The sequence below is a fragment of the Electrophorus electricus genome, chromosome 3, assembly GCF_013358815.1.
Source record: "Electrophorus electricus isolate fEleEle1 chromosome 3, fEleEle1.pri, whole genome shotgun sequence".
Classification (NCBI taxonomy): domain Eukaryota; kingdom Metazoa; phylum Chordata; class Actinopteri; order Gymnotiformes; family Gymnotidae; genus Electrophorus; species Electrophorus electricus.
The window spans coordinates 20531603-20555494 of NC_049537.1; the positions used below are offsets into that span (position 1 = coordinate 20531603).

At 41.1% G+C, this 23892-nt stretch overlaps 3 protein-coding genes across 5 annotated transcripts in view; 2 read left to right on the plus strand and 1 right to left on the minus strand.

Annotated features, from left to right (window-relative positions):
• gopc (golgi-associated PDZ and coiled-coil motif containing) overlaps positions 1-5675 on the minus strand; it is a 9612-nt gene extending 3937 nt beyond the window's left edge. For 2 of the 3 annotated variants that reach the window (XM_027001668.2, XM_027001667.2), the window contains exons 1-5: positions 5127-5675; positions 2354-2518; positions 1870-1893; positions 1122-1297; positions 836-1001 (exon numbers count right to left, since the gene is read on the minus strand). In XM_027001668.2, coding sequence (XP_026857469.2) covers positions 836-1001; positions 1122-1297; positions 1870-1893; positions 2354-2518; positions 5127-5399 — 804 coding nt within the window. In that variant the 5' untranslated portion in view covers positions 5400-5675. The remainder of the gene's footprint in view (positions 1-835; positions 1002-1121; positions 1298-1869; positions 1894-2353; positions 2519-5126) is intronic. The other variant, XM_035524281.1, reaches the window with a different exon arrangement.
• A 1280-nt stretch (positions 5676-6955) lies between these two features.
• LOC113572283 (nephrocan-like) lies at positions 6956-9178 on the plus strand. Its single transcript, XM_027001701.2, has 3 exons — positions 6956-7158; positions 7415-8316; positions 8616-9178. Exons 1-3 carry the CDS (start codon positions 6961-6963, stop codon positions 9019-9021), a joined length of 1506 nt encoding a protein of 501 aa, XP_026857502.2. The 5' UTR covers positions 6956-6960; the 3' UTR covers positions 9022-9178.
• A 902-nt stretch (positions 9179-10080) lies between these two features.
• nus1 (NUS1 dehydrodolichyl diphosphate synthase subunit) lies at positions 10081-17230 on the plus strand. The gene is made up of 5 exons (XM_027001697.2): positions 10081-10606; positions 11667-11795; positions 12197-12349; positions 14487-14586; positions 15286-17230. Exons 1-5 carry the CDS (start codon positions 10240-10242, stop codon positions 15374-15376), a joined length of 840 nt encoding a protein of 279 aa, XP_026857498.2. The 5' UTR covers positions 10081-10239; the 3' UTR covers positions 15377-17230.
• The last annotated feature ends 6662 nt before the right edge of the window (positions 17231-23892 follow it).

Sequence of the window (23892 nt, forward strand, 5' to 3'; positions counted from 1 at the left end):
ACCTCTCTCAGTACTTGGCAATACTTATTTAAGGGTGGCACCCTTGTACTGCGTGCAGGATGAAGGGCATGTCGCAACAGAAAAAAAAAAGAAAAAAAATGCTTACGAAATCATAGTGTTTTGTTTACAAGCACATGGAAGATGGTGGACGAGTGGGCAGAACTTGAATTTTTAAAATGTGGGTACAACACAACTGAGAAAGCCTTGAGACAGGCTACAAAAAAAAAAGAAAAAAAAGCATAATGTCTACATAAACCAGATATAGATATAACTGTAAATTTAACCCCTGTAAAAAGAATTACATTACATTTCTGAGCACTCACTGAGTAAAAAATGTTGCTACTGTTGATTTAATTCTGTTGTTCAATCTAAAACATGTTTAATGCAATAAAACAGCTGTTTGACTGTTCATGTATCAGATCTATTCAGACTGACTCTTGAAAATGCAATGCATGATTCCACGGAAATAAAACAATTATCTATAATGCAAGCGAAAGCAGAAATGAAAATGACCAAAAACTGTGCATGACTTAGTTCCGATAAATATATGGTTTTTACAAGGTCACGTTAGAATTACCCATCCTGTGGTTTTTGACTATGCAGCGGCACACCCGGAAGTACAACATATATCACCATATGCGCTATGATGCGACTGGCAATATTGTCGCCCCCTTTACAGCACTGCTATTTTGTCCCATTGTATACCTTTAAAGGAATGGGATGACAAAGTTGCTTCGACTCATTTTTTCTGAACCTTTTGAGCTTTATAGTGGCAGTCTCCCAAGTGTCAAGTAACTATAGCCCTTCTGAAGGCCACATTAGCTGTAGTTCTTACATGTCCAGCCGGGGAAGGCAAGGGCTTCTTTGGGTCATTGCGCCCTCTGCAGGCTCGGATGACTGTCTTATGGCGGTGGAGATGGATCTCCGCCTCCAGCTGGTTCCACAGTTTATCGTGAGCTGGTCCCTTCATGTCCCGGCCTAACAGCTGAATCTGCTGAACCCTGCGGAATACAATGACCAGCTCAGTGCTCTGAATCCTTCCCAATGGACAAGCTCAGGGTTCCGTTTCTAGAAACTTCCCACTTCCAATGTTCACAACAGAATCTTTGTGTGTTTGTTACCTGCCCGCAAGCTCTTTGTCCAGGTACTTGGCTGCCAGTCTGGCGCCATACACCTCTGCTTGTAGTACTGCAATGTGCCTGCGGAGGGCCTCGCTCTCTTTTTTAAGCATCCTCACCTCAGCCTCCAACTTCACCTCCTTCACCTTTTCTTTCTTACTGGCTTCGAGTTCCTTTTCCTGTTGCACACACATGCACAGAGGGAAGCCTTCAGAAACAGTGGAAAGTCGAGTGGCTTGACAGAGTCCACACAACCCCGGAGGCAGTGTGAACATCTGGGACAGACACGGTCACCTCCCATTCAAGTTACATTCAGTCTCTAGAAATGCAGGCTACCGGGGAGGAATTCAATGAACAATCCTTGGCCACACTCCCACTCATACACACCCACACTTACACTCACACTCGCTTGGTCAAGCCTATAACAGCACAGCAGAAAATGACAGAGAAATTCAAATATGGAAGCACTAACACTGTAGCTAAATTCAGTGATTTAGTAAAAGTGTCTTAACCATAACACAAACATCTAAACCCCACACAAGCCGTGACTATTCACTTTGCTATAGAGCACATGGGTTAGTCATTGGTTAGACTTAGACCACCAGGGTTAAGCTACATTTCTACAAAATACATAATTTAAAAAAACCCCAAAAAAAAACAGTGACACTGACAACACAACAGGAAGTGGTCAGCAGGAAGACGCGCAGCACACAACACGCACACACACACACACGCATGCTGACACACTTACCATCTCTTCCATGGAGGGAACAGGCTTAGGGCCAAGGAGAGAAACACAGAGAGGTCAAAAGTTAGAAAGGCGGTGTTAGGGTCAAAGAAGCATAGAGTTAAAAGAAGCATTGTATGTCATCACTGAGACCGAGACCACCAGCCCCTATTGGGGCTGAGGACAGAGAAGAGGGATGCAACCATCCAAAGAGGCTTAAACAAATCACTGTGCGCACACAGTTGGATTAATAATTACACAGGATCAATCACTAGAAAACACAATAATGTCAAAGAAAAAAAAAGGATTCATCATCATCATCTTATGCAAACCCACATAGAGATGAAAAGATCTGATCAAAAACGGTTGTTTCTTTATGGGTAAATTACAATACCAATGAGTAAAGTAAAAATCTGAAGCACTACAGTTTCAGCGCAAGCAAGGCTGAACTCGCTGAGCCTGCATGGGCAAGGCCAGTGGCGCAGGGAGGGCGTAGGGTGGTGCCCACCAGCCTGTCTTTGATGGAGCCGGAGTCCACAGCTTGGCCAGCCTTGGCGTGGAGCTGCAGCTGCAGGGTGTGGAGCTGAAGCAGCTGCTCATGCACCTCCTTCTCCACCACGACCTTCTCCGCCTGCACATCCGTCAGCTCTGACTTCAGGTCCACCAGCTGGGCCTGTGGAGTGTGCGCGCGTGCGCATACACACACACACACACAAAATGGAAAACTGTATTAGTGCACTATATATTTGTAATAAGGCCTTATTACATGAGAGATTAGTTTTGTGCATGATAAAATACATGCTTTGCATATATGCAATGATCCACATAATGTCTTTATGGCAAATTCCCCTTTAAAAACATGGACACAAACTATGTTAGTCTGTGAAAAACAGTCCAGTCCAGGAAGAGCAGTCATGAAACAGCAAAGATAAACACCAAGGATTTTTAAAAATACCAATGAGCCAGTCATTCTAGTCATCTAATTTCTACTAATCTTCCGTTTGAATTCATTGAGTGAGCTAATGAGTGAGCATTGAGCGAGTCTCCAGTGGGGTGGGGGGGGGTGACAGGGGTGTCGTCACGATACCTGTCGCAATGCTCATTTCTCCCGAGGCAGCCACCCGGGAAGCTGGAAACGGAATACTTGCTATACACACCTTACCTTGCCTACCCCTAAAGCTACATCTCAGCATCACAGCCCAGTGTGTATGCAGGTCAGCTCAGCTGCATCAATCGTGTCACTGTCTAACCCTAATAACGCAGTATGACCCAATGTTACATGGGGCATTTTGTAAGCAGCCCGGATATGCTTTCTAGTTAATGGACGCCACATCCTGAGCTTGGATGCTGCAGAGTAATTTCATGTTTTCGTGCACTAATGAACATGGCAGCTCTGGCTAACGGAAGTAGTGAGGCAGGCCAGGAGGAAAGAAGCAACTGTCCAGGTGATATGGGTGTACAACCAAGGTACGGAGAGAGCCGCTTCCTCTGGGGCCTGTCCCACACCTAGCCCTGCATCAAGCAACGGCAGTGTACGACACGTCTCCATTCCACCAGGCGCGCCCCCCCCCGAGGAGCAGATGCTTCCTACCGCACGAGGACGCGGTAACCCATGACGTGGCAGCACGCAACAAACAGAAGAAGCTTTTGTGGGAATACACAAGGGGTGAATGCTACAGACAACACCTAGGGAGGCGGGACCGCACGGTGGAAAAAGAGGCAGGACAGGTGTATACAACAGGCGTGCAGACATGCCTCTAGCAGCAACACTCCAAACCAACATACCTCACGGAGTACCAAAGGATTACTGATAGGAAAAAGCAATTGGGATACTGCCAGTATTTCAGCAGAGAACATTCACATACACTGCCTTTCTTTTCCTGCCAGACACTTTCACCAGGCACTGTGTTGTGCATATTGTGCAGATTTCTATCAGAAACAAGATGGTAACTTCCAGGCAGCAGAACTCTGGTGGAAATCCCAGGCAGGAAACAGATTTTCCAATAAAAAGTGCTTCAGTTCACTGTGGATTCTTAGGCTATATTTGACCCTAATTGTTCACCAAAATGTGATGCTACTGGCTCAGCAGGTTCTGCAGAGATACTGCCCTGGACCTGTATGTCTTAACATCTTGTTTGAAAGGTGTTGGCCCTAATGGTGGCCAACAAGGTCCATTCTGATGTTTATTATATATAAGGTCAAAATAAGAACCTCTGGAATTCAAACACCAGAAACCTGGGCCATTTTCCATTTTATATGGTTAATTTAAATTCTCAGTGTCATCAGCCTGTGTTTTCATGACACTGAAGATGCTGTCTACAAAAAAACAGAACTATGGTTATATGGCCACTGAATATGTCTGCCAAGCTATCCATTATCCATTTTCTTTTTGTTTAGCAATGCCCAGAGACCATGAATAGATGGGAGAGAACAGGACATTCTTTCCCCATTTCTTTCCTTGAAGCTCATCTCACATTTCTATTGTTGGCTGATGCCACCAGATAGACAACATGGCTCACCTCACACCAATGTGTGTGCATTTGACTGGGGCTTTTAGTTCACATATTTAACAAAGAGCAAAGAGGTATGCAAAGGGAACCCACCTAATCAGGCTCACTTTATTTTTACCCATGAACCTTGCGTTTCTCAAATCCAAAAAGTCAAAAATCATCTTATCTGGGGATTTGAGCAATAAATGTTGTCATGGATAACATGTGTACAAAAGAGTTGTGTTATACTAAAGGATAACAATATTCCTTCACTAAACAGCATTGTTAAATATAGGCTACGCATGACTTTTGTGTTAAATGTAATCGAAAACTGTGCCAATAGTGAAATTGTAAGACCTGGACAACGGCGCCTGATGTTCACTGTGCAATGTAACAACCTAAAGAGAAATACTGGGCTTTAAAAAACATTAGCAGAATAATAAAATCGGGGAGATGTTGATTAGTCGAATAAAATGACGAAATGGACGATATTTTCTAGCCACAGGGGCGGATATGGGGCTTGAAAAACTTGTTTACTCGACCAACCAGAAGGTAGTAAGTTACTGCGGCGAAGTAGGAGTACAGCCACCAAATACACAGAAAAATGCGAACACGCAATCAATGACAAAGCTAGTTTGTATAGTTTATGGTTTATATTACGTGAGACTAGTTAGGTGTGCAGGCAAACCAAAGACTTGTCGATCTTCATAAACAAGACATTGTGACAATTTTACAACTCCTCTCTTTGAAAACGTTATCATTCTCCGTAATGTTTAAACAACGGTTCCTTACCTCAAGTTTGTGGTTTAGCTGAAAGATGGTCTGTGCCTTGTGGCAAAGCTGCGCAAAGCAAGAACTGAGACTTGTCATCTTTTGACGGCCTTCGTACGTGATGTCAGCTTGGTCAGGGTCGATTTCTCCTAGCAATAAATCGACGTCTACAAACGCCTTGTCAAACTCCTTCTCTAGAACCTCCAGCCACCGGAACATCGACATCCCCGACCCGGGACCAGCGAGGGCCGAGCCCTGCGAAGCAGGAGAAACACCGGCGGCACACGCAGACATTTCCAAATAGCACACTGGCTAGCAAGCTAGCTTCCACAATCTCGCTACGTCGTCGCTACCAGCTTTATATCTTAACGAAACAAGACAACGCTTATGTTTCTCAGAGACCTAACCAAGCACCCCTCCAGTCCTTTCAGCTATACTCCACTTAATTCGACAACAGGAGTAAAAATAATTATGTCGTTTTGATCTACTCCGTCTTCTCATCTGATCAGGATGTCGAAAACGAAGATATATCATCGAAATGAACCGATTACACTAGTCTGCCACACGAGTAGGCGCCCACACAGGAAAAAAAAGCAGAAGAAAACCGATCTAATCGATCAGAGCACAGACATTTATCACAGACATCTGTAATTTTACCACGACATATGTCATATGGATGATGAAGGCTCATCCCTCCCCCCACTAAACCCACTGATCCCTTAGTTTTATTATGCTATTATGACAGAAACTCCAGAACTAATTGAGATCCCTCTATGCTATTTTCCAGAATGCTCGGCAGTGTTTACAACTCTATTCATTAAAGAAATGTCAAAATAATAAATGTTTTTTAATCAAGTGACTAAACCATTTACACCATCTTCCAACATACAGAGGGCATAAAGATTTTTTTTTTCTAAAGCATGTTTAGATTCTCTCACAATACCGTTTGCAATAGGTTTGTTTTTACTTTTTCATTTCCTTGCAATTGCATAAAATGTTTCGGTTGCCTTTGTGAATTATTCATCACCATATTGTCCCTACAGGATGGGTGAAGCATGTAGACTTTGTTCGTCTTTCCTGATTGTTCCTTGCTCCTTATTTTTTCTTGTTCTTTATGCTGATGGTGCAGTTTTTTTCTCTAAACCTTTTAAAACTGAAATTCACAACCCCCCTGAGAACTATTATTTGCCAACATTTATCAAAATAAACCAGACATTCCACACAGTCAAATCCCCAGTGTTTAATTAAGAAGCTGTATGAAAACTATGGTATAAAGTGTTGACTTAACTCTTCTAGACCTCATTTATGTTCAGATGGATTTCAGCATTGCTGCATACAAAAATTATTCATCTTTTTCTTTTACATATCGAACATAATTGCTACAAAAAAAATCCTTCTTTAACTAATGGGAACTGAAGTTAACATGAAAATTAATAAAACTACAAGATAATGTCAGTTATCTATGTTTTCATAAAAAAAATCATCAAAATTCTTTTTTAATTTATTTTTTTTTTACGCATACAGAAACATCTCTTAAAAGAAAACGTATTCAAGAAGAGGGGTAAACAGAAGGTATTTGGCAAAAGTATTTGAGCAAAGGAAATTGCATTTGCTAAACATAATAGGCTGTAAACAGGTTATCAGCAAGTTTCTCACGTCTGCAAACAAACAGAACAATCTGTGACTGCTATGCCAGTTCCTTGTCTGTGTTTTTTCAAACCGAGATAATGATCTCACCCATTGTTTCAAATGGATCACAGAAGCCCTACTCTCACCGACATATGATTTGCTGAGCTATTTAAGCCTTGGTTTCTCAAAATGCTTTCGACATTGGGGTACTCTGAGTAATGAATGCATGATGTGGGTACTCCACTTTCTCTTTTACACTTTGGTCTGTACTCTTAGCTTCTTAAGCAGCCATGCATGTCCAGAGAAATGTGTTTGTGAACCAATGGCATCAGTGCAGTGTTTTAGGGTTCAGTCTATACCTACAGGCATCCCAAGAGACGTGAGGAAACTTAACTTAGGATACAACCATATTAAGGAGATAAAGGTAATGTTTATTTATTGCTTGTTAATTACGAATGCCAGCTGCGCCTGTGATTGTCATCCTCACATTTACTTAAGCAAATTCTCTGTTCTTTCTTCTACTCTTTTTAGTCATTTCTTCCAATTGTATTATCTTGGTTTGAGTATCTGCAAGCAAATATAATTTTTGATGAAAAAAAAAATGTTTATAGATGCATTGAGATGCTTTTATTTTCCAGGTTTACAGTAAATGCTTTCTTATTGTTTTCATTTATTTTTAGGGTAGAGATTTCTCTGGTTTGTCTGGCCTTGAGGAAGTGATCCTGTTGTCATGTAGAGTCGAGCAGCTTGAAGCCAATGCACTCAGGGCGCAGAGGACTTTAAGGACTCTGGACCTCCAGAAAAACCGGTTACGTCATGTCCCCCGTGGCCTGCCCCCCAGCCTGGAGAACCTGCACATGGGCCACAACAGGATCCAAACTGTGCAGGAGTCTGCTCTGCAGGGTTTGAAGAGGCTTCGTATGTTGAACCTCCAGAATAACCTGATTACCACGCTGCGGCCCAGCACCCTCTCAGGTCTCGTGAAGCTGGAGGGTCTTTATCTGGAAGGTAATAAAATTGCAATGGTACAGGGCCTCCTCAGGCTACCGGTGCTAAATCGACTTAGCATAGCAAATAATAAGGTCCTGTCACTGCCTTCAGCTTTCTTCTCATCACTGCAGCTTCTGAAAACGCTTGACTTGTCCTCAAACCTCCTGACACGGGTCCCTCATGACCTCCCACAGTCTTTGATTCATCTGAACATGGACAGGAACCAGATTAGGACACTGAAGAGTCGTGACATGGCCCAACTTTGTAATCTCACCACCTTGTCTGTCTGCTACAACCGAGTTGTATCTGTGGATGGTGGTCTTCGTCTGCCCAGCTTGACTACCTTAGAGTTGGCAGGTAACCAGCTGCAGGTCATACCTAGTAGGCTTTCACCTAAATTAGAGAAGCTGGACTGTGGGCAGAATCATATACAGGAAGTGACCTATCAACATCTCTCGGGAATGAGACAACTCAGACATCTCTTTCTGGAGAACAACACCATCCGGCACTTTGAAACCAACGCTCTGAGAAACTGTCTTCATCTAACCAACCTGGCTCTAGAGCAGAATCTCCTCCCTACCATTCCATATGGGTACAGTTTTGCATGTAGATTTTGGTAACACTAATGTTCTCTGAAAAAAATGTATGAATAAGCATTTTTTGATTAAACTATTCAAATTTTACATTTTAAAATGCAGATAAAGTCATCATTTAGAAGTTCATATGTGAAAGCTACATTAAAATTGATAAGATGTAATAATCACTGGTCATTTTATATAGATTTATATAGATTTCCAGGATTCTTTCTTCATGGAGAATTCCAAATCTAACACACCTTACTCATATTGTACTTCTTTAGACACTGACCATTCTTCTGTGTTGGCATCCTAGGCTCCCTGAAACACTAGTTCGCTTGGATTTGAAAGGCAACCACATCACCATAATACAGGAACATGAACTGACGTCTCTCAAGAGGCTCCAAGTTCTGAATCTACGTAACAACCGACTCTCATCACTGCCCTCCATGAATATTCTGCTTCCCAACCTCCAGACACTTTACCTGGAGGGAAACCCATGGAACTGCAGCTGTGAGCTCCTCACCATCAAGAGGGCCTTGCTAGCTAGGGATATAGATATTAGCTTAGAATTTTGCACTGAGCATGTCTATAAATCCGTGGACATTTGGCAAGCATATGTAAATGCACAGGAAAAATGTGAGGATCAGACTAGGGATTCGTTACTGTTGAGCCAAATGGAACATACAGAAAATGAGGAATACTATGATGATGATTTCTAATATGAAAAGAAATGCAGCATCATTAGTCAAATTCCTCTGGTTGTGAGTTGCAGTTTGCAGTTTATCTCACTGTTAATACGTATATAAAGTTTTCTGTGTGCCACCAGATATCATGGATGGTTGCTGCTAATAGTGTGTTACAAAGCTTTCTTTCTTAGGACTGTAACTACCTCAAATAGATTTCTTCTTTTCAATTATTGTGTGTCACAAAGAACACCTTGCTTTATTTTATCAAAATTTTGAATCTGAAAAGTTCTGAAATAGAAGATCATTATTTCGTTTAACTCTGAAAAAAACAAAATTCCTCAATTGTAATTCTGCATTAATGATCATATATATATATATATATATATATATATATATATATATATATATATATATATATATATATATATATATATATATATATATATATTACTGGCATTAACTTATTTTATTTTATTTTATTTTTTTTTATGCTACACACTAATTACACTAATTTTTCCTATTCTCATTCAGAGGCCTTTGGTATACTATACATTTTAAAATGATAAGTTTGAAAAGAAAGCTAAATGAACACCTTTTGTCATTAAAACGTCTTTTAAAATCGTATTATACAAATTCAAAATGTAATCTATCCTAAACATTTCTCTAAATTGGAAAAAATACTTCAGGGATTAATTTGTTTGTTTGCTTGCTTATATTTCATTTATTACACTTCATTTTATTTTATTTGGGTGACCTTTCCAAAATCTTACTCTTTGTTTAAAGTAATTGCTATTTGTACTTAATTTTTAACCTCGTGCCAAAAAGATATACATGAAGGTCATTCAATTAACATATGTCCAATAGTTTTTCTGTCAATATTACGCAATGAATAACTAAATGTATGTTCAATTAAATGCAATCTTTACAGTAAACCCGATTGAAAAAGTGGTTATTTGCAAATAACCTGAAACAGGAAGTCAGAACACGGTAAACCATCTTGCCTTCCTTTACAATCAAGAGCTAGAATGACTAGATTCAACTGTCCAATCACCGAGTTCCATGCAACACTTCAGTTCAAAGTGTAAAGGTTGATGAAAATGGCAGCCGGCAGCTTGAGGTGTTGGCAGTAAGCAAAATGGCTTGTTACTGTCTAATGTAATGTTCGCTAAATTAAATACTGTTTAGCATGCGAAGTTGTTTGAATCCCTGACTGATTCCGAAGCAGGAAACGCAGTTTTAAACACTTCTATCATGGCGTTGGTGTACGAGTTTGTATGGCGAGTTTTGCATGCCCTTTTGCAGCTCCAGCGAACGATTATCACTTGGTTGCGAGTCCACGTTTGGAAATGGAGCGGCAGGCTTTGGAAGCGAGCTACAGCAGCACTATTGGTTTCCTTAGCGCTCGGATTTCCAAGCCATAAAAAGATCGGAACGCAAACTGCCAAACGTGTTAGTCGCCGCGTTCGTTTGGGAACCGACGGAAAGGCTTTAGAGAAGCTGCCTCTTCATGTTGGCTTGCTAATAGTCGAAGATGATCACCAGTACACAGACATAGCGAATCTCGTCGTCTGGTGTATGGCAGTAGGCATTTCATATGTCAGTGTATACGATAATGCAGGTAAGACCTCTTTTAATTTGCCTGGATATATATTTAAGAATAAGCTCAGCAACCGAAAGACTGGCTAGCTAACTTAGGCGGTCACGTGAGGTACCACAAGACTTGAATGTGTTTCCCAGAAGGTATTAAATGATTTGTCATCGGCAGACTTGCAACATTCATATGTTTTCTTATAAATGGAAGCTAGCAGTAAACACTGTTCCTAAGCAACCGCATTACACCTGTGCCTGTGGGTTGAGCCACTATCTTTTCTATCAGTTGAATTAGCCACATTGCTTAGAAACTGTTTCTGGAAACTACCCATCCAAAAAACAAATAAAAATACAGACACGAAAAAAGTTTCATATTGCATAGACAAGAATCTTGAATACTGCCTCACTTTAAAGGCTATATTGCTGTGCTGTGTTGTGCTAAAATATCCCTGGAGAGAGTCTGTCACTGCTTCATTCACTGTTGGTGGTCTTAATCAGGTGAAAGACATATAAAGTAAGTTATATACTATGTGATAATGTGTGTTAATTATATACTATGTGCATTTTTTTTTTACTAAAAGGAAATTATTGGCTTGGCATAAGTGGCAACATCTGTAATATAAAATGTGACAGTTCCTGTCTTCTGATATGTGTGAGTGGGACTGTGTGGATAGGATTGCTTATTGAATTACCTTTAACCAAGATTACGCAACTCAGAAAGCACATATTGATGTCACGGTCTGAGTGTGTCAGTCCTCTTCTGGACTATGTCCCTCCTAAGGAATATCATGAAAAGGACTGTTGTAATATTCTTCATGTGTGTGACTCATAAGTTAATATTCATTTTAAGTGTCTGTGGCAGCTTCCTCATTGTATTCCACATGAGAGCCATTGCCATGTGGAACATCTAAAATTGTCAGTTGTGCGATCTTGCCGATGTCTCAGTTACTGATGTCACCAGATGCTCAGATGCTAAAACTGAAAGCTTCCTAGCCGAGCTATTTGTGTCATCAACATTTGTACCTCGTCCCTTCTGCTGCTGGAAGGCTTTACCTCCTGCCTTAGCTTCCGGCTGGTTGTTTCTACAGGGGTCTTCAGGAGGAACAATTCCAGGCTGATGGAGGAGATTATGAAGCAGCAGCGGGAGCTCCTGGACCCGGAGAAGCGCAGGACGTCGCTGGAGCTAATCAGCCACTCCTCAGAGCAGCAGGAACCAGGTGAGTCCTGTACCCAGTCCCTCAGAAGAAGGTGCTTGTGCACGAACAGGTTACGCCAGAAAAGGCTTACTTGGATGGCTTGTTGTGGATCTTTTCACTTGTGTAATATGGCTGAAGTGTTTTCTTTTAAACAAAAACTGTACTTGTATGTTGTTTCAAAACTGGTCTATGCTGGGCTTAAACATGAGTCAGTGTGAGACGAAACAAGAATTGTGGATGATTGTCCTGTCTGTAGTCGAGATACTGTATTGCTTGTTTACTCTTTAGGATGGAAAAAAACTAGAGTACCTAAAGGGAATTCTCTAGTCTTAAATATAGGAGTTTTGTTACTTAGTGATTTCCTTATAAAGTGTGTGTATGTATGGGCATGCCTGTTTCTGTGTGTGCACCTGGGTGTGCAGTGTTGTCATGTCAGACAGTGGTGAAGGTGTTGTCTCCAGATGATGGGAAGTTGAGTATCGTGCGTGCAGCTCAGCAGCTGTGCAAGTCTGTGGAACAGAAGGAGAGGACATCCACAGACATCAGCGTCCCACTGCTGGACTCCTTGCTGCGGGGTGAGTAGCCTGCCTGCCTGCCTGCCAGTCAGCAGTATGGGGAACCGCATAACCTTCCTCACTATTAGGGGATTTGGGTTGTCAATGGGGATGGTGAGCGCGTGCCTCACACTGCACTTCAGAGTGGGTGAATCAGACATGCCTCAAACACCGAATGGGACCTGCCTCGGTTCACTTTGTGACTAGCATGAGTAGTGAAGTAGTAGTCAAGGCCAAATGTGTCGTGTATCTTAGTTCAAACCTGGTCTTAACAAGCCTTTAGTGTGCTTTGAGGTCTAGTGTTCGTATAGTGTTCAACAGTGCCACTATAGACGTAACTTCAGTAAGTTAAATTGTCATGGGTTAATTTTATTGTGGAAAAGTTGTAGTGTTTCCATCTGCCCACCTGGTGTAGATAACATGATGCTGGACCTGTAGGTGAACACAGGAACTGATGAAGAGTCTTGGTGATCTGGAGTGCAAGTGTATGATTGAATGTATGACTGACCTGTTGGTTCGTGGGCAAAGTGCGCTTTAGTACCCTTGCACTATAACACCCTCTGCATGGTTTCAGACGGTATTGCCTGATCGTACAGCTCTGGGTTTGCACTGAGTTTGTCTTAGTGTGTTGAGGTCTTCTTTTTTGATAAGTTTTTAATCACATGTCACTAAGTAGAACAGGTATGGTTTTCCAGTATTGACTATGGTGAAACATACAGTTCAAAATGCAATTAAAATGAGAGAAAAAAAGAAGTTCAAACCCTGCTGACTCTTAAATTATTATTAAATTAAAGTGGTGTGTGTTTTTATGTTTTAATACAGTAGTATTAAGTTCATGTAAAAGTAATTGAATTAAGAGGGCAGTTTTTAAACAGATGCCCTTTTTACAGATATACATAGAGCTAGGAGTGAGTTTAGTAATATTCTGTAAGTGATGAGCACATTTTGCTTTTTGCTTATCACACTGTATCTCTCTGAAATATGAACCAATCTGGAAACTTGTCAGGCAAATGTGGGCTTCTGTAATAGGAATCCTAAACAGGACTGTAGCTGTTTTTCCTCGTGTGTGTGTGTGTGTGTGTGTGTGTGTGTGTGTGTGTGTGTGTGTGTGTGTGTGTGTGTGTGTGTGTGTGTGTGTGTGTGTGTGTGTGTGTGTGTGTGTGTAAGGGAGAAAGAAAGGGGAGTGAGTTATGAGACAGTCCCTTGTACGAAGTCCCATTGCAGCTGTGCTATGACTCTGCAGCTGTCCAGCCAGCATGTTAAAAGAGACTCTGTAAGCATCTTAAAGACCCAGAGCTCATATAAAAAATATTGAAAATATTTGTGTGATACTAAATTAGTGTTGTCATGGAGTAAATAAAAAAAAATACCCACAAAAATAAACAAATCCAGAACAGAAATATGATAATACTGTTGATAAACACTGAATCGTCCACCCTAGCTGAGAACACTCTGGGAGTAGTCCTGATATCCAATGGAGCATGTTTGATTGACAGCCTGCTGTCATAGAGGCACAGCCTGCTGTGTTACTAGTCAAGCGTACATGAGCAAACCTACTGATGAGGATACCAATGCAAGTAATTTCAGGTAGCAGATAAACCGCGCTCACGGGAGATTGGGTTTTTATTTAAAACTGTGGGCTTAGACACACTCGGCTAGCATCATGGACAGAATGGCAACATTTACTACAAGACTTTACTACAAAATACCATAGCCAAGCACTGATTACCTCCCAGATTTCTTGTAGTGTCAGTGTGTCCTGATCTAACACCTTCTTGTTTAGATTTAACGCCTCTGCTTTGATGGTTAGATTTACCTTGTGAAAAAGGAATAGAAAGTGTGGGACTGGTATCGGCTTTCTGGCTACTGAGAGAAAAGCTTACATAAACTTTACATGACATAAGGTTCATCCATTTTACATCAGAATGGCACAGGATTTGATTAAATGTATTAGTCATGTACTGAACTTTGGAACGGTTTTTGTGGGGCACGGTGTGTTTATGCACATTGTCTGTCCAGAAGAGTGAAATTAACCCAGTTAGAAGGAAAACAGATTTGGGTTTCCTGGGTCTGTGAGAACTTGTGGTGCCCATCGGTAAGTCTCTCTGTCTTTCACCCTTCCCCTTACTGTATCCGTTTGTTTTATTCGTGTTTACAGAATCGAAAGACATACCAGACCCAGACCTGGTGATGAAGTTCGGCCCAGTGGACAGCACATTGGGCTTCCTGCCATGGCACATCAGACTTACAGAGTTCATGTGAGTGTCGTGCTGTGTCTATGCATGCCTGTGTATGTTCTGGACACACTGGTAGACGTGCTTATTCCTATGTCTCTGATTATCACGATAAACCATGAGCCAACTAGCCTTTGAGCAGTAGTCACTTGGCTGAACTGAGCCAAGTCTGTCATTCAGTCGATAGGAGTTGGTGCTTTCTCATACAATGATATGATGTACTGGTGCACGTCCTGGAACTATGGTTGATGTTTCCTGAAATAATCAGTAATCAATTCTTGCTTTTGTGTAGCAGTGCAGAATTATCTAGAATTCATAAACCTGCAACAATATAGATCTGGGCCCAAAACTAAGTGTCTAAAAATGAGAACTTTTCAAAAGTGTAAAATCGCCAATTCACCATCTTTTTTCTTATCCTATTGGTGAGTCTGGAGAAATTATTTCTTACACACACAGATGGCACAGTGCATCATTGCTAAAGTGCATTCTTCTGGGCCCTTTCCCCATCTCACCACTTGATGGCGCTACATCACCTCTGTCCAGGATCCACTCAGCCGTACTAAGCTTGACTGGTGGACAGGAAGCAGGAGGAAAGGCTTGCTCACGGTCCTTTCGCTCTGCCCTGGAACAGCATTCTCGCAGCCTGCTCACTGTTAACAGTCCAGGCATCCTGGCTAATGGCTTCCAGTGTCTTAATGCTGGGTCTGTCCTTGTCTCCTCCAGCTCTTTGCCTTCTCACAAAGACGTCTCGTACGAGGACTTCCTCAGTGCCCTGCGGCACTACGCAGCCTGTGAGCAGCGGCTGGGCAAGTGAGCAGCACGACCCGCTGGGCGGAGCTAAATGAGCAAGCTGGTGAAGGAGAGAGGAAGAATGGGAGGGGAGGAGTGGTTTGACCCTCTGTCCGTGTTTACAGTGGAAACAGCTGAGCATCAGCGTGTGGATGTGACATCCTGACCTCACACACACACACACACACTCACACTCATGAGCAACAGATGGTTGTGCGTTTGTGTGTGTGTGTTTGCAAGCGTGAGTGAGTGAGAATGTGTATGGGTGCATGTGAGCGAGAGAGAGCGCGAGAGTTTATCTCACCTGCTGCTGGGTGCAATGTGCTGTATTTACCCTGCCAAGGTAACTGTGCATGGAGCAGAACATTCTCTCACCTGAAGGATATCCACCACTGCCCCATGCAAGCAAGCACGTCTGCCAGTCCGTCTCAGAGAGAAGCCCCCCGACCGCCAGGGACACGGTTAGCAATATGGTGTAAATCTCCTGGCTCTTGCTGTCCTCTGCTGTAGGCCTGAAGCGGGCTGTGTGTTGAAACACTGCGGTGTGAGACACTGACTAAGCCAGCCATGTGCACTGAATGTTATGATGGGGACACAGTCAGCAGCTCTCCAGACTCTGTGCCTGATCGGTAAGGATGCTTCCAAGTAATCTGCTACATTCTCAATGAACTGGGCTTCAAGTCTAGCAACTGCTTTCGGAACAGTATGTGTGTGTGTGAGAAAGAGCCCACATGTGTATAATTCTGCATGTGAAATGTTTTAAATGTAAAAGTGAGCTTTCATTGAAACGTTGTGTGCGTGTGCGTGTGCGCGTGCGTGAGTGTGTGTCCGTGCGTGCAAGCCACTAATGATTGTACAAAATGTCATGTTGATTTACAGTTTGATAGCCTGGTTTGTCAGCAAAATTTTGTGTTGATCATTTTTTCATCAATTCTTTTTTTTTTTTTTTTTGTATGCCACATTTTGTGATCTTTATTGTTCCATCCAGTAGCATAATTAAGACTTGCTGAAAAATGTTTGGTCAAACCTGGAAAGTCAACAGATGTCAATAATCTGATTCATACCAGATTTCTCACGGAAGCACTACATCGACTTTTACACCATACTGCTAACCACAGAAGCCAGCTGGTTTTATTTGTCACTAGTCTTAATGACAGTTTGTTAGTAGTGACTTACCATATAGGAGAGTTGATATAACAGTGTCCAGTGTGAATGCCCAATAAATGTTACTGAAACCCCAAACAAGCCAAGTCTGACCTCACTTCTGCTACAATTAAATAGCCAGTTGTTAAAACTCATTCCTCACCCGTCTCCTGACGATTAAAACCAATCACCAATACAACCCTTCCAATTAGGTCGTCTCTTTGCCTTCTTTTTATTTTTTTTATTGTCAAGTGACAGACTATCAGAATTGTTCAGATATTTTCTTTATATGCCACCATTATTAATGAAAATAAGGTATTTGCCAAAGTACAAGAGTCATTCTATTCTGCGTATATGAAATTAGTGTCTCCTGTATCAACCGTGCCTGTCAGAAAAGACAAGAAATGACAACAGAAGTGTATACATAATTAAAATGTGAGTGTTTTGGTAGAAAGCTCATTTTCTTATTTTTTTGTATAGTCATGAGAGTATGTCTCTATATCTAGTCCTACATAATTGTGACTTGTCTAATGTTCATGTTGCTCAACACAGGAGGTACAGCAAAAGTTGCAACAAGCTTTATACTGATTTGGTGCTTATACTTGTTTACATTAGCCTGTGTTTTGAAGGTTTTTGCAGTAAAAAAGTACTTAATATACCCTAATATACCCAAAGTTGGGTTTCACTTGAAGCTTGTTAGGATTCTAATAAAAGTGGCACCCTTTTTGTCAGTGTTCTTTTGGTTTCTCTCACATTTATTGCTAAACTGATGCTGAGAACATGGTGTAATTTTAAGTGTGCCTCGAAATGAACCATGCTAATTGAATGCTCCTAAAGAACACAATACATAATTAATAATGTCAAATATTTAGTTCACCATACCTCTCTAATTTAAGACTGGTTAGGTGAATATTTCTTCTCTCATATTTAACGTGTAGTTTGTCATGCTTTAAACATTTCTTTACTCCCAACCTTTCTTCCTGTTCAGAACAAAGTCTTGTGTTTTTTGGTAGAGAATGGTTGCGAGAGAGGGTTCTTTCCCAGCTTTGGAAAATGCGTTGGCTCTGTGCATTTTGTGTCTCTGTAGAGAGAAAATGGCGTGTTTATTTTTCTGTCAGCCCTTCCATGTTGGCTGGCTGAACTTGAATACAGATCACAGTGGCTCAAAGGAGCTGTCACTTTGTAGTGAGCACTCTGCAGCATTCAGTGCCTCATTGAAGGAAATGTTAGACAATGTGGTTTTAGGTTTTGTTACTACACTTCTCTTTCTTTTCTTTTGGTGTTCCCTGGCAGATTTAATTATGCACTTTAAAGGGTTTTCAATGTAGTAGTTACACTGTATTAACTGTTTAATTTATTCCATGTAATTGAAGAACTGATTCTAAATTTGATGATTTTAAAAGTCAGGGGCTCTGTAATCTGATCAAAACATCTGACATTACAAAGCTTCAGAACAATTTATTGTAGTCTTTTATTTCATTCTTATCTTTCACCTGCTTGTCTCCCTCCTGCTTCAGGAAGATGAGGGCAATGCAAACACAAAAGTCAGGCTTCTTGGTGACAGATTAAACATAGCTGAATAATCACTGAAAGTCCTTTTTAGTCTAGATGGAGAATAAATCTTGGCCTTGTTGACCAGCTCAAATTGTTAAATGTGGTGTTTTCACTTTTCGTGTGTGTGTGGTAGACAAATGTGAGACCTGCTTCTCCATATGTGTGTTCCAGTGAAAAAGCTCTCAACTCTCCCTGGATCTGAGTCAAGGGCTCTGGATGGTGTCAGGAAAAAAAAGCAATTTGAGTAGCCATGTTTGAATTGTTTCCCTTCTGTTCAGGGCCATGAACTAGATGACCATGCTCAGAAAAGCCGAATTCTTGTAAATCCACAGTGACGCCATAACCAGGTGTTCCGATTACTGTCTTTATCTCTCAGAACCCTGTAATTTGAATGCCTGTGTGTGCATGCATGATATGTATACCTTGTTTGTTTTTTTTGCAGGATAGTAAATGATTATTGTCTATATAGGTTACATTAAAGCAAATACCGTCACCATGGCACAGTATATCAAATCAAAATTGGTGATGACTGACTTTGTAGAGCTATATTAGTCAGACGAAAACCATGGGAGAACAACACACAGTATGGAAAAAGAAGCGAAAGAAATAGCCTGACTGTGAAGCACAGCATCCTAAATTACAGCATCCCATTTGCTAGCTGTTTGAACCTGAGGACATGTTTGAACTGATAATGGTGAACAGTTGTGGAACAGGATAAACCCCTCATCTTCTCTTTGAGTTTTGGGGTCTACTGGCAGGGCAGCCTAAGAAGAAGTGAAAAAAAAGAAGACATCTTTGTGAAACATTTCAGCTGTCTGAAACTGGCAAGTTAAGTGGAAAACACAAACCGTTTTTCCTCAGGCTCCTGCCGATGCCATAAACGGCCAGCATAGAGGGCTCCTCTCATAGTGAAGTCCATTGACAGGAAGTTAGCACCAGAAACCCCCCTCCGCCAACTAGATACATAATACATCACACAAAGCCCCTTGTATAGTAACAGATCAATTGACTGAAAGAGCTAATTGAACTGTGCTGTTATTGCTTTGTGTAAATAAAGCACAATTACAGGACAGAATATACAGAGCAATTTACAGCATACACGTTTTCCCAGCTGATTGGCCCAAGCCTGAATTATTGAGTTGTTATAGCAAACAGTCCAGCCAGGATCCCATTAGTGTAGACATAAATAACCATAAGCACTTGCTTTTCTAATCCTCCCAGTATGCTCTGTTTTATTATCTTGAGAGCTATTTATAGTGTAAGTACTATGAGGTTTGTTTGGTTATCAGGGGGTCTTTGTCTTGGCAGACAAAGCCAGCTAAGTAATTGTCCTCCTTTAACGGGGTCCTCTCAGCTTGGAAGATGATCCTTTTTCCTGTTGTACCATGGTACAAAGCTAAAAATGAGTTTTGGTGATTAATAGTAGCATTTTAGTTAGCAGCATGGTTATCACACACCCACTAAGATGGCTGTCTATCCTCAGTTGTTTCCTTTGCCATATCCGAGGTGGCAACTCAAGCACGGAAACCAGATGAGAATATACTAGAAGCAGCGGGCCTACATGCTCAATGTGCTTGCTAAATTTAAAATTGAGATCTAACCGCTATGCATCGATGTCCAAAGACAAGAGATATCAGACCATTTTGGAACACAAGGACATGGTCAACATAATGCTCAGCCCCTTCACACTGGTACAGAAGAACAGTGAGTGTGTGTGCCTCACCTCGGGGATATGCGGGTAGCTGCTGCCTCACCCCCCCCCCCCCCCCCCCCCTCCAGCTCAGGCAGACGTAATGAACCCAGCAGGAGTCAAAACGCTGTTATCCACACGTACGTTTCCATGACAACAGAGAGGCAGCGAGGGGCTGAGGCCTGAGTGTGGAAACAACCTTTGTAACCTACGCATGACCTGCAGTTAAAGCCCCTGTCAGGGGCTGCAAATTACAGGCCAGATTCCGCTACTGAAACAACGAAGGGTTTAGAAAAACCAAAGCAGCCCTCCTAAAATTTACAACGTGTACAGTTCAGAGAGAGTCCTGGAGCAATAACTTTAAGATATTCCTGCTTGAGGCTCCGAGATATAAATAAAAACAGAATGCGATGTTGTGGAACGAGTCTTAACGCGAAGTCCTACACGAACTATTCCAATATGGTAACGCATACTGAGCAATCTGGACCCAATAATGAACTGAGACGCCCTAAAGACAGAGAATAACACAATCTGAGACGCAGTGCCAATCGTCAGCCTCATTAAATGGAATGTGTCGAGAGTGCTGGCGATCGATTTAGCGACTCTTCCCACAGCGGTAACAAAGTCTGTCGGCTGCTACGCTAACGAGCTGCTAAATTTAGCTAAATTTAGCTAGATGCGCGGCCCCTTGCCGCAGCCAAACTAGTCGCGGTGGCTACTGTCTCAGCACCAGTGCCCAGTCTTATCCCCGAAGGCCAGGCGTGACTCCAAGATTTTGCTCAAAATAAATCAGTAACGTATTGTAATGATTAATCTTGGATGAATGCGATTATTTCGTGCGTAGTTGAATTATATTCGTTAACTGATAAAAACAAAACTTGGACCCACTTTGGACCTTTATGAAAAAGAAGGGAAGGAACAGGAAAACTTGACAGTTAAATATTGTTATTGATCCATGTCAAAAATTACATATTGGGAATTTTCAGGGTAGTGAGAAGATGTGATCTTGGCAATAGAACATACATTATACCTACTTTGTCCTGTAACAGAACAGACGCTCCACCCACTATGACCTGTAATAGAACAGACATTCTACCTACTATATCCTGTAACAGAACAGATGTTATACCCACTATGTCCTGTTTTATGTCCCGTCTAGTAGCTAGCCCCCACCAATGTCTTCATGGTGGGTTTTGTTGTTGTTGTTGTTGTTGTTGGGTTGTTTTTTGGTTTTTTTTGCACATTGGTGCAATTTATGAGGAGCAGAAAAGGCCTGGTTAAGGATTCGGGTTTAGACTCATGCTAATTTATTATATTAAACTCAGTGTGGTGCCCATAAGAACTTTGACCAGGGACTTGCCTCTTAAAAGTAAATTCATAAAAGTTAAAAATGGCAGCATACAGAAAATTGAAATTTCTTTGAACTTATGGCTTTGTTTTTCTTCATTTCTGAGTGGATTCCAGATCTCTGAGTGAAAAGCAAAGTCATTTTTCTCTTTGGCAGCATTTAGGGTCCACCTCAGCTTATCAGCATCCCTTAACCTGAACAGCTGCACTCCGTCTTCTCCTTTCCTGCCTCAGACCATGAAAACTGCTTTGACCAAAGTGCCAACCTCCAATTGTCTAATCATATCATATCTGTGCACAATAATGAATTGCTTGCATTAATTCAACTAAAGCCCAGTTTATAGATCTTTAATGCTGATACAAGTAAGGTTGCAAATAATTGCACTTAGGTGGTGGACAAATTGTCACATAGGGCGTGAATAGCTATCACCTGACTAAGTGATTGCATACCTCCCCCAGCACTGACAGCCATAGACACCCCCACCTGTCCAATATCAATCTATCAAAATGAAAATGTGGCCACAACTCACGGGATTAACATCATTGTGAGGCAGGTGTCTTTTCAATGAACAAAATGTCCTGACCAGTGCACCTTTGTTGTACTGCTGTACTTTCTTGGAATGTACTTTGCTGAATGCATTGTATGCAATAACCATATGTAAGAAAAACGCTTGCAAAAAAAAAAAAAAAAAAAGCTAATGCAACTTCACTGATCAAGCCAGTACATCATGACTAAAAAAAAATCCTGCTAATGAGAAATGATACCACAGGTTTAGTGAATTAGTTTCACAATTCACCAAGGTTACTGTAATTCATACTAGACCCCAAGCTATGGCCAATGGTACGTGTCTGGGCAGTTGTAATGGGCTTATAACCAGTGGTAAGGTGCCAATGTTTACAATCACCAGACTGAAAAGGGTGTATTAATATGACAGCTCCTTCATGCAGCTCCTTCATGCAACACCTTTAGACAACATTCCTTCCCAGAAAACACAGTTCATTAAATATATTTCCCAGAAAAGCCTGATATCTTTGAACTCACAACTCTTGAGCAATTTGACTGACAGGTGCAGGATAAGCTCAAAGTGTTGGTCAGTGTTTCATGACAAGAAAAATAAAGAGGAAAAAAAATCATTTTGCTATTGGTCATTACATGCTGATTTATGTTACTCCAATACTTGGTGCTTTTTAAGCTTCTAGAGCCCTTGTTGTTGATGGCATTCAATTTACTCTTCTACTTGAATACTGCCATTTTTGTAACACAAAAGCTCTGGTGTTATGGATTTCGACACAGTCCTTTTCAGAGACCTTGGATGTTTTAGAACAGAGTTCTGCAACTAGTGAGAACAAGTCTGAAACCTCTATTTACAGGTGGCAGTATTGCTTGGACAATTGGAATTTGTGAGAAGGGACATGCAGTCCAAGGAATAGTCAGTCATTTTCTTCTGGTGAAACTAAAAATCACAGAGATGTAAAATGGACAGATTTGGAATCCTGTTGAGACATGATTGCAGAGCTTCTGAAGAGAGGACTTGTTGAGACAATTTAAAGATCATTGTGAGTGATGGTTAGTGCTCTTTACTTGACTGCGAACAGTTCTTTGGTTCATCTCATAGAGGTTAAGGATAAGATCTGGGCAATATCTTTTTTGTCCCACATCAATTCCAAAGGGCAAGGCTGATCCTCAACTTAAATCTAGACAGAAACTACTTTCAAGTCTTTAGTTTAATAAATATAATGAATCTCAGCAGTAAGTAGCCTACTATAGGGATATTACAAGATAGGAATTAATCGGGGATTAAATTTAGGGGCTGATCCTGTTATAGATCTTAACGTGAAATTAAGATGTGGACTCCCTGTCTTCCAAAATTAAAATTTAGACACTGTATAAAGTCTTTTATATCAATGGGTCATAAAAGGGGGTGAGGTGGCCAGCTAAAATTAAATTCATATAATTCTGTTCAGCACCACAGCTCGCTCTATACCCGGGAAGATCACACAGTAATTAAGTTTTGCTAGTGTTAGGGGAACTACTCAAAAACAAGCAAAAAGTACAAACGAGGCAAGCAACAGAAAATAAGTTTAAAGAAAAAGGAAGAAGCTTCAGGTGGACCATTGGCATCTAAAATCTAAGTAATGACACCTTGTGTTAGCTAGATAAAAAGGGAGAAACTTGCTCTTTCAAGCCTACTTATGTTAATAAAAAAAACAACAACCCAAAAACAATCAACCCCAAAAAACTAACTTTATTCTTGAGCGCCAGAGCGCAGGTTTTTATTTTGTAGAAGTAACCTACGCAAAAAACAAGATCGTTGACACATACCAGAGATCTAACAGCCCAACTAAGATTAGCCGCTTCTAGCAATTTCTTTAAAAATATGATTCTGACGCTGTAATTTACTATTGCGATGAAACCCAGCAGTGAGTGCGACATTTTACTGTTAATAGACTAAACAGCAAATGTTCAAGCAAAAATACTTGTCGCAATATCTTGCTTTATGCGAAATACGATAAAATATTATATATTATAGATTTGATATTATGACGTTTGCTTCAAACGCTAATGTTGACTAATCGTCCTTTACATATAACTATATAATATGGTTAAAGCTGTGTTCTTTTATCATCGTTTTTAGCATTAGACAATAAAAAAAAATGTTTGTCTATTAAAATCTCCACTGTGCCCAAGTGGATTTGTGCATGGATCTGCAACACTGTCGACTTACACACATTCAGTTGGTCTTCCTACAAGAAATACCCACACCCCCTAGTGGTTGTATCGTGTGTTGTAATCGAAATCCCAACGC

Bases quoted from the DNA above. Each gene is read 5' to 3' on its own strand.
- nus1 (XM_027001697.2), top strand. From the start codon at position 10,240: ATGGCGTTGGTGTACGAGTTTGTATGGCGAGTTTTGCATGCCCTTTTG. The intron at 11,796-12,196 runs GTGAGTCCTGTA...CTGGGTGTGCAG, and splicing joins CTCAGAGCAGCAGGAACCAG to TGTTGTCATGTCAGACAGTG. The intron at 12,350-14,486 runs GTGAGTAGCCTG...TCGTGTTTACAG, and splicing joins GCTGGACTCCTTGCTGCGGG to AATCGAAAGACATACCAGAC.
- LOC113572283 (XM_027001701.2), top strand. From the start codon at position 6,961: ATGATGTGGGTACTCCACTTTCTCTTTTACACTTTGGTCTGTACTCTT. The intron at 7,159-7,414 runs GTAATGTTTATT...ATTTATTTTTAG, and splicing joins ACCATATTAAGGAGATAAAG to GGTAGAGATTTCTCTGGTTT. The intron at 8,317-8,615 runs GTACAGTTTTGC...TTGGCATCCTAG, and splicing joins CTCCCTACCATTCCATATGG to GCTCCCTGAAACACTAGTTC.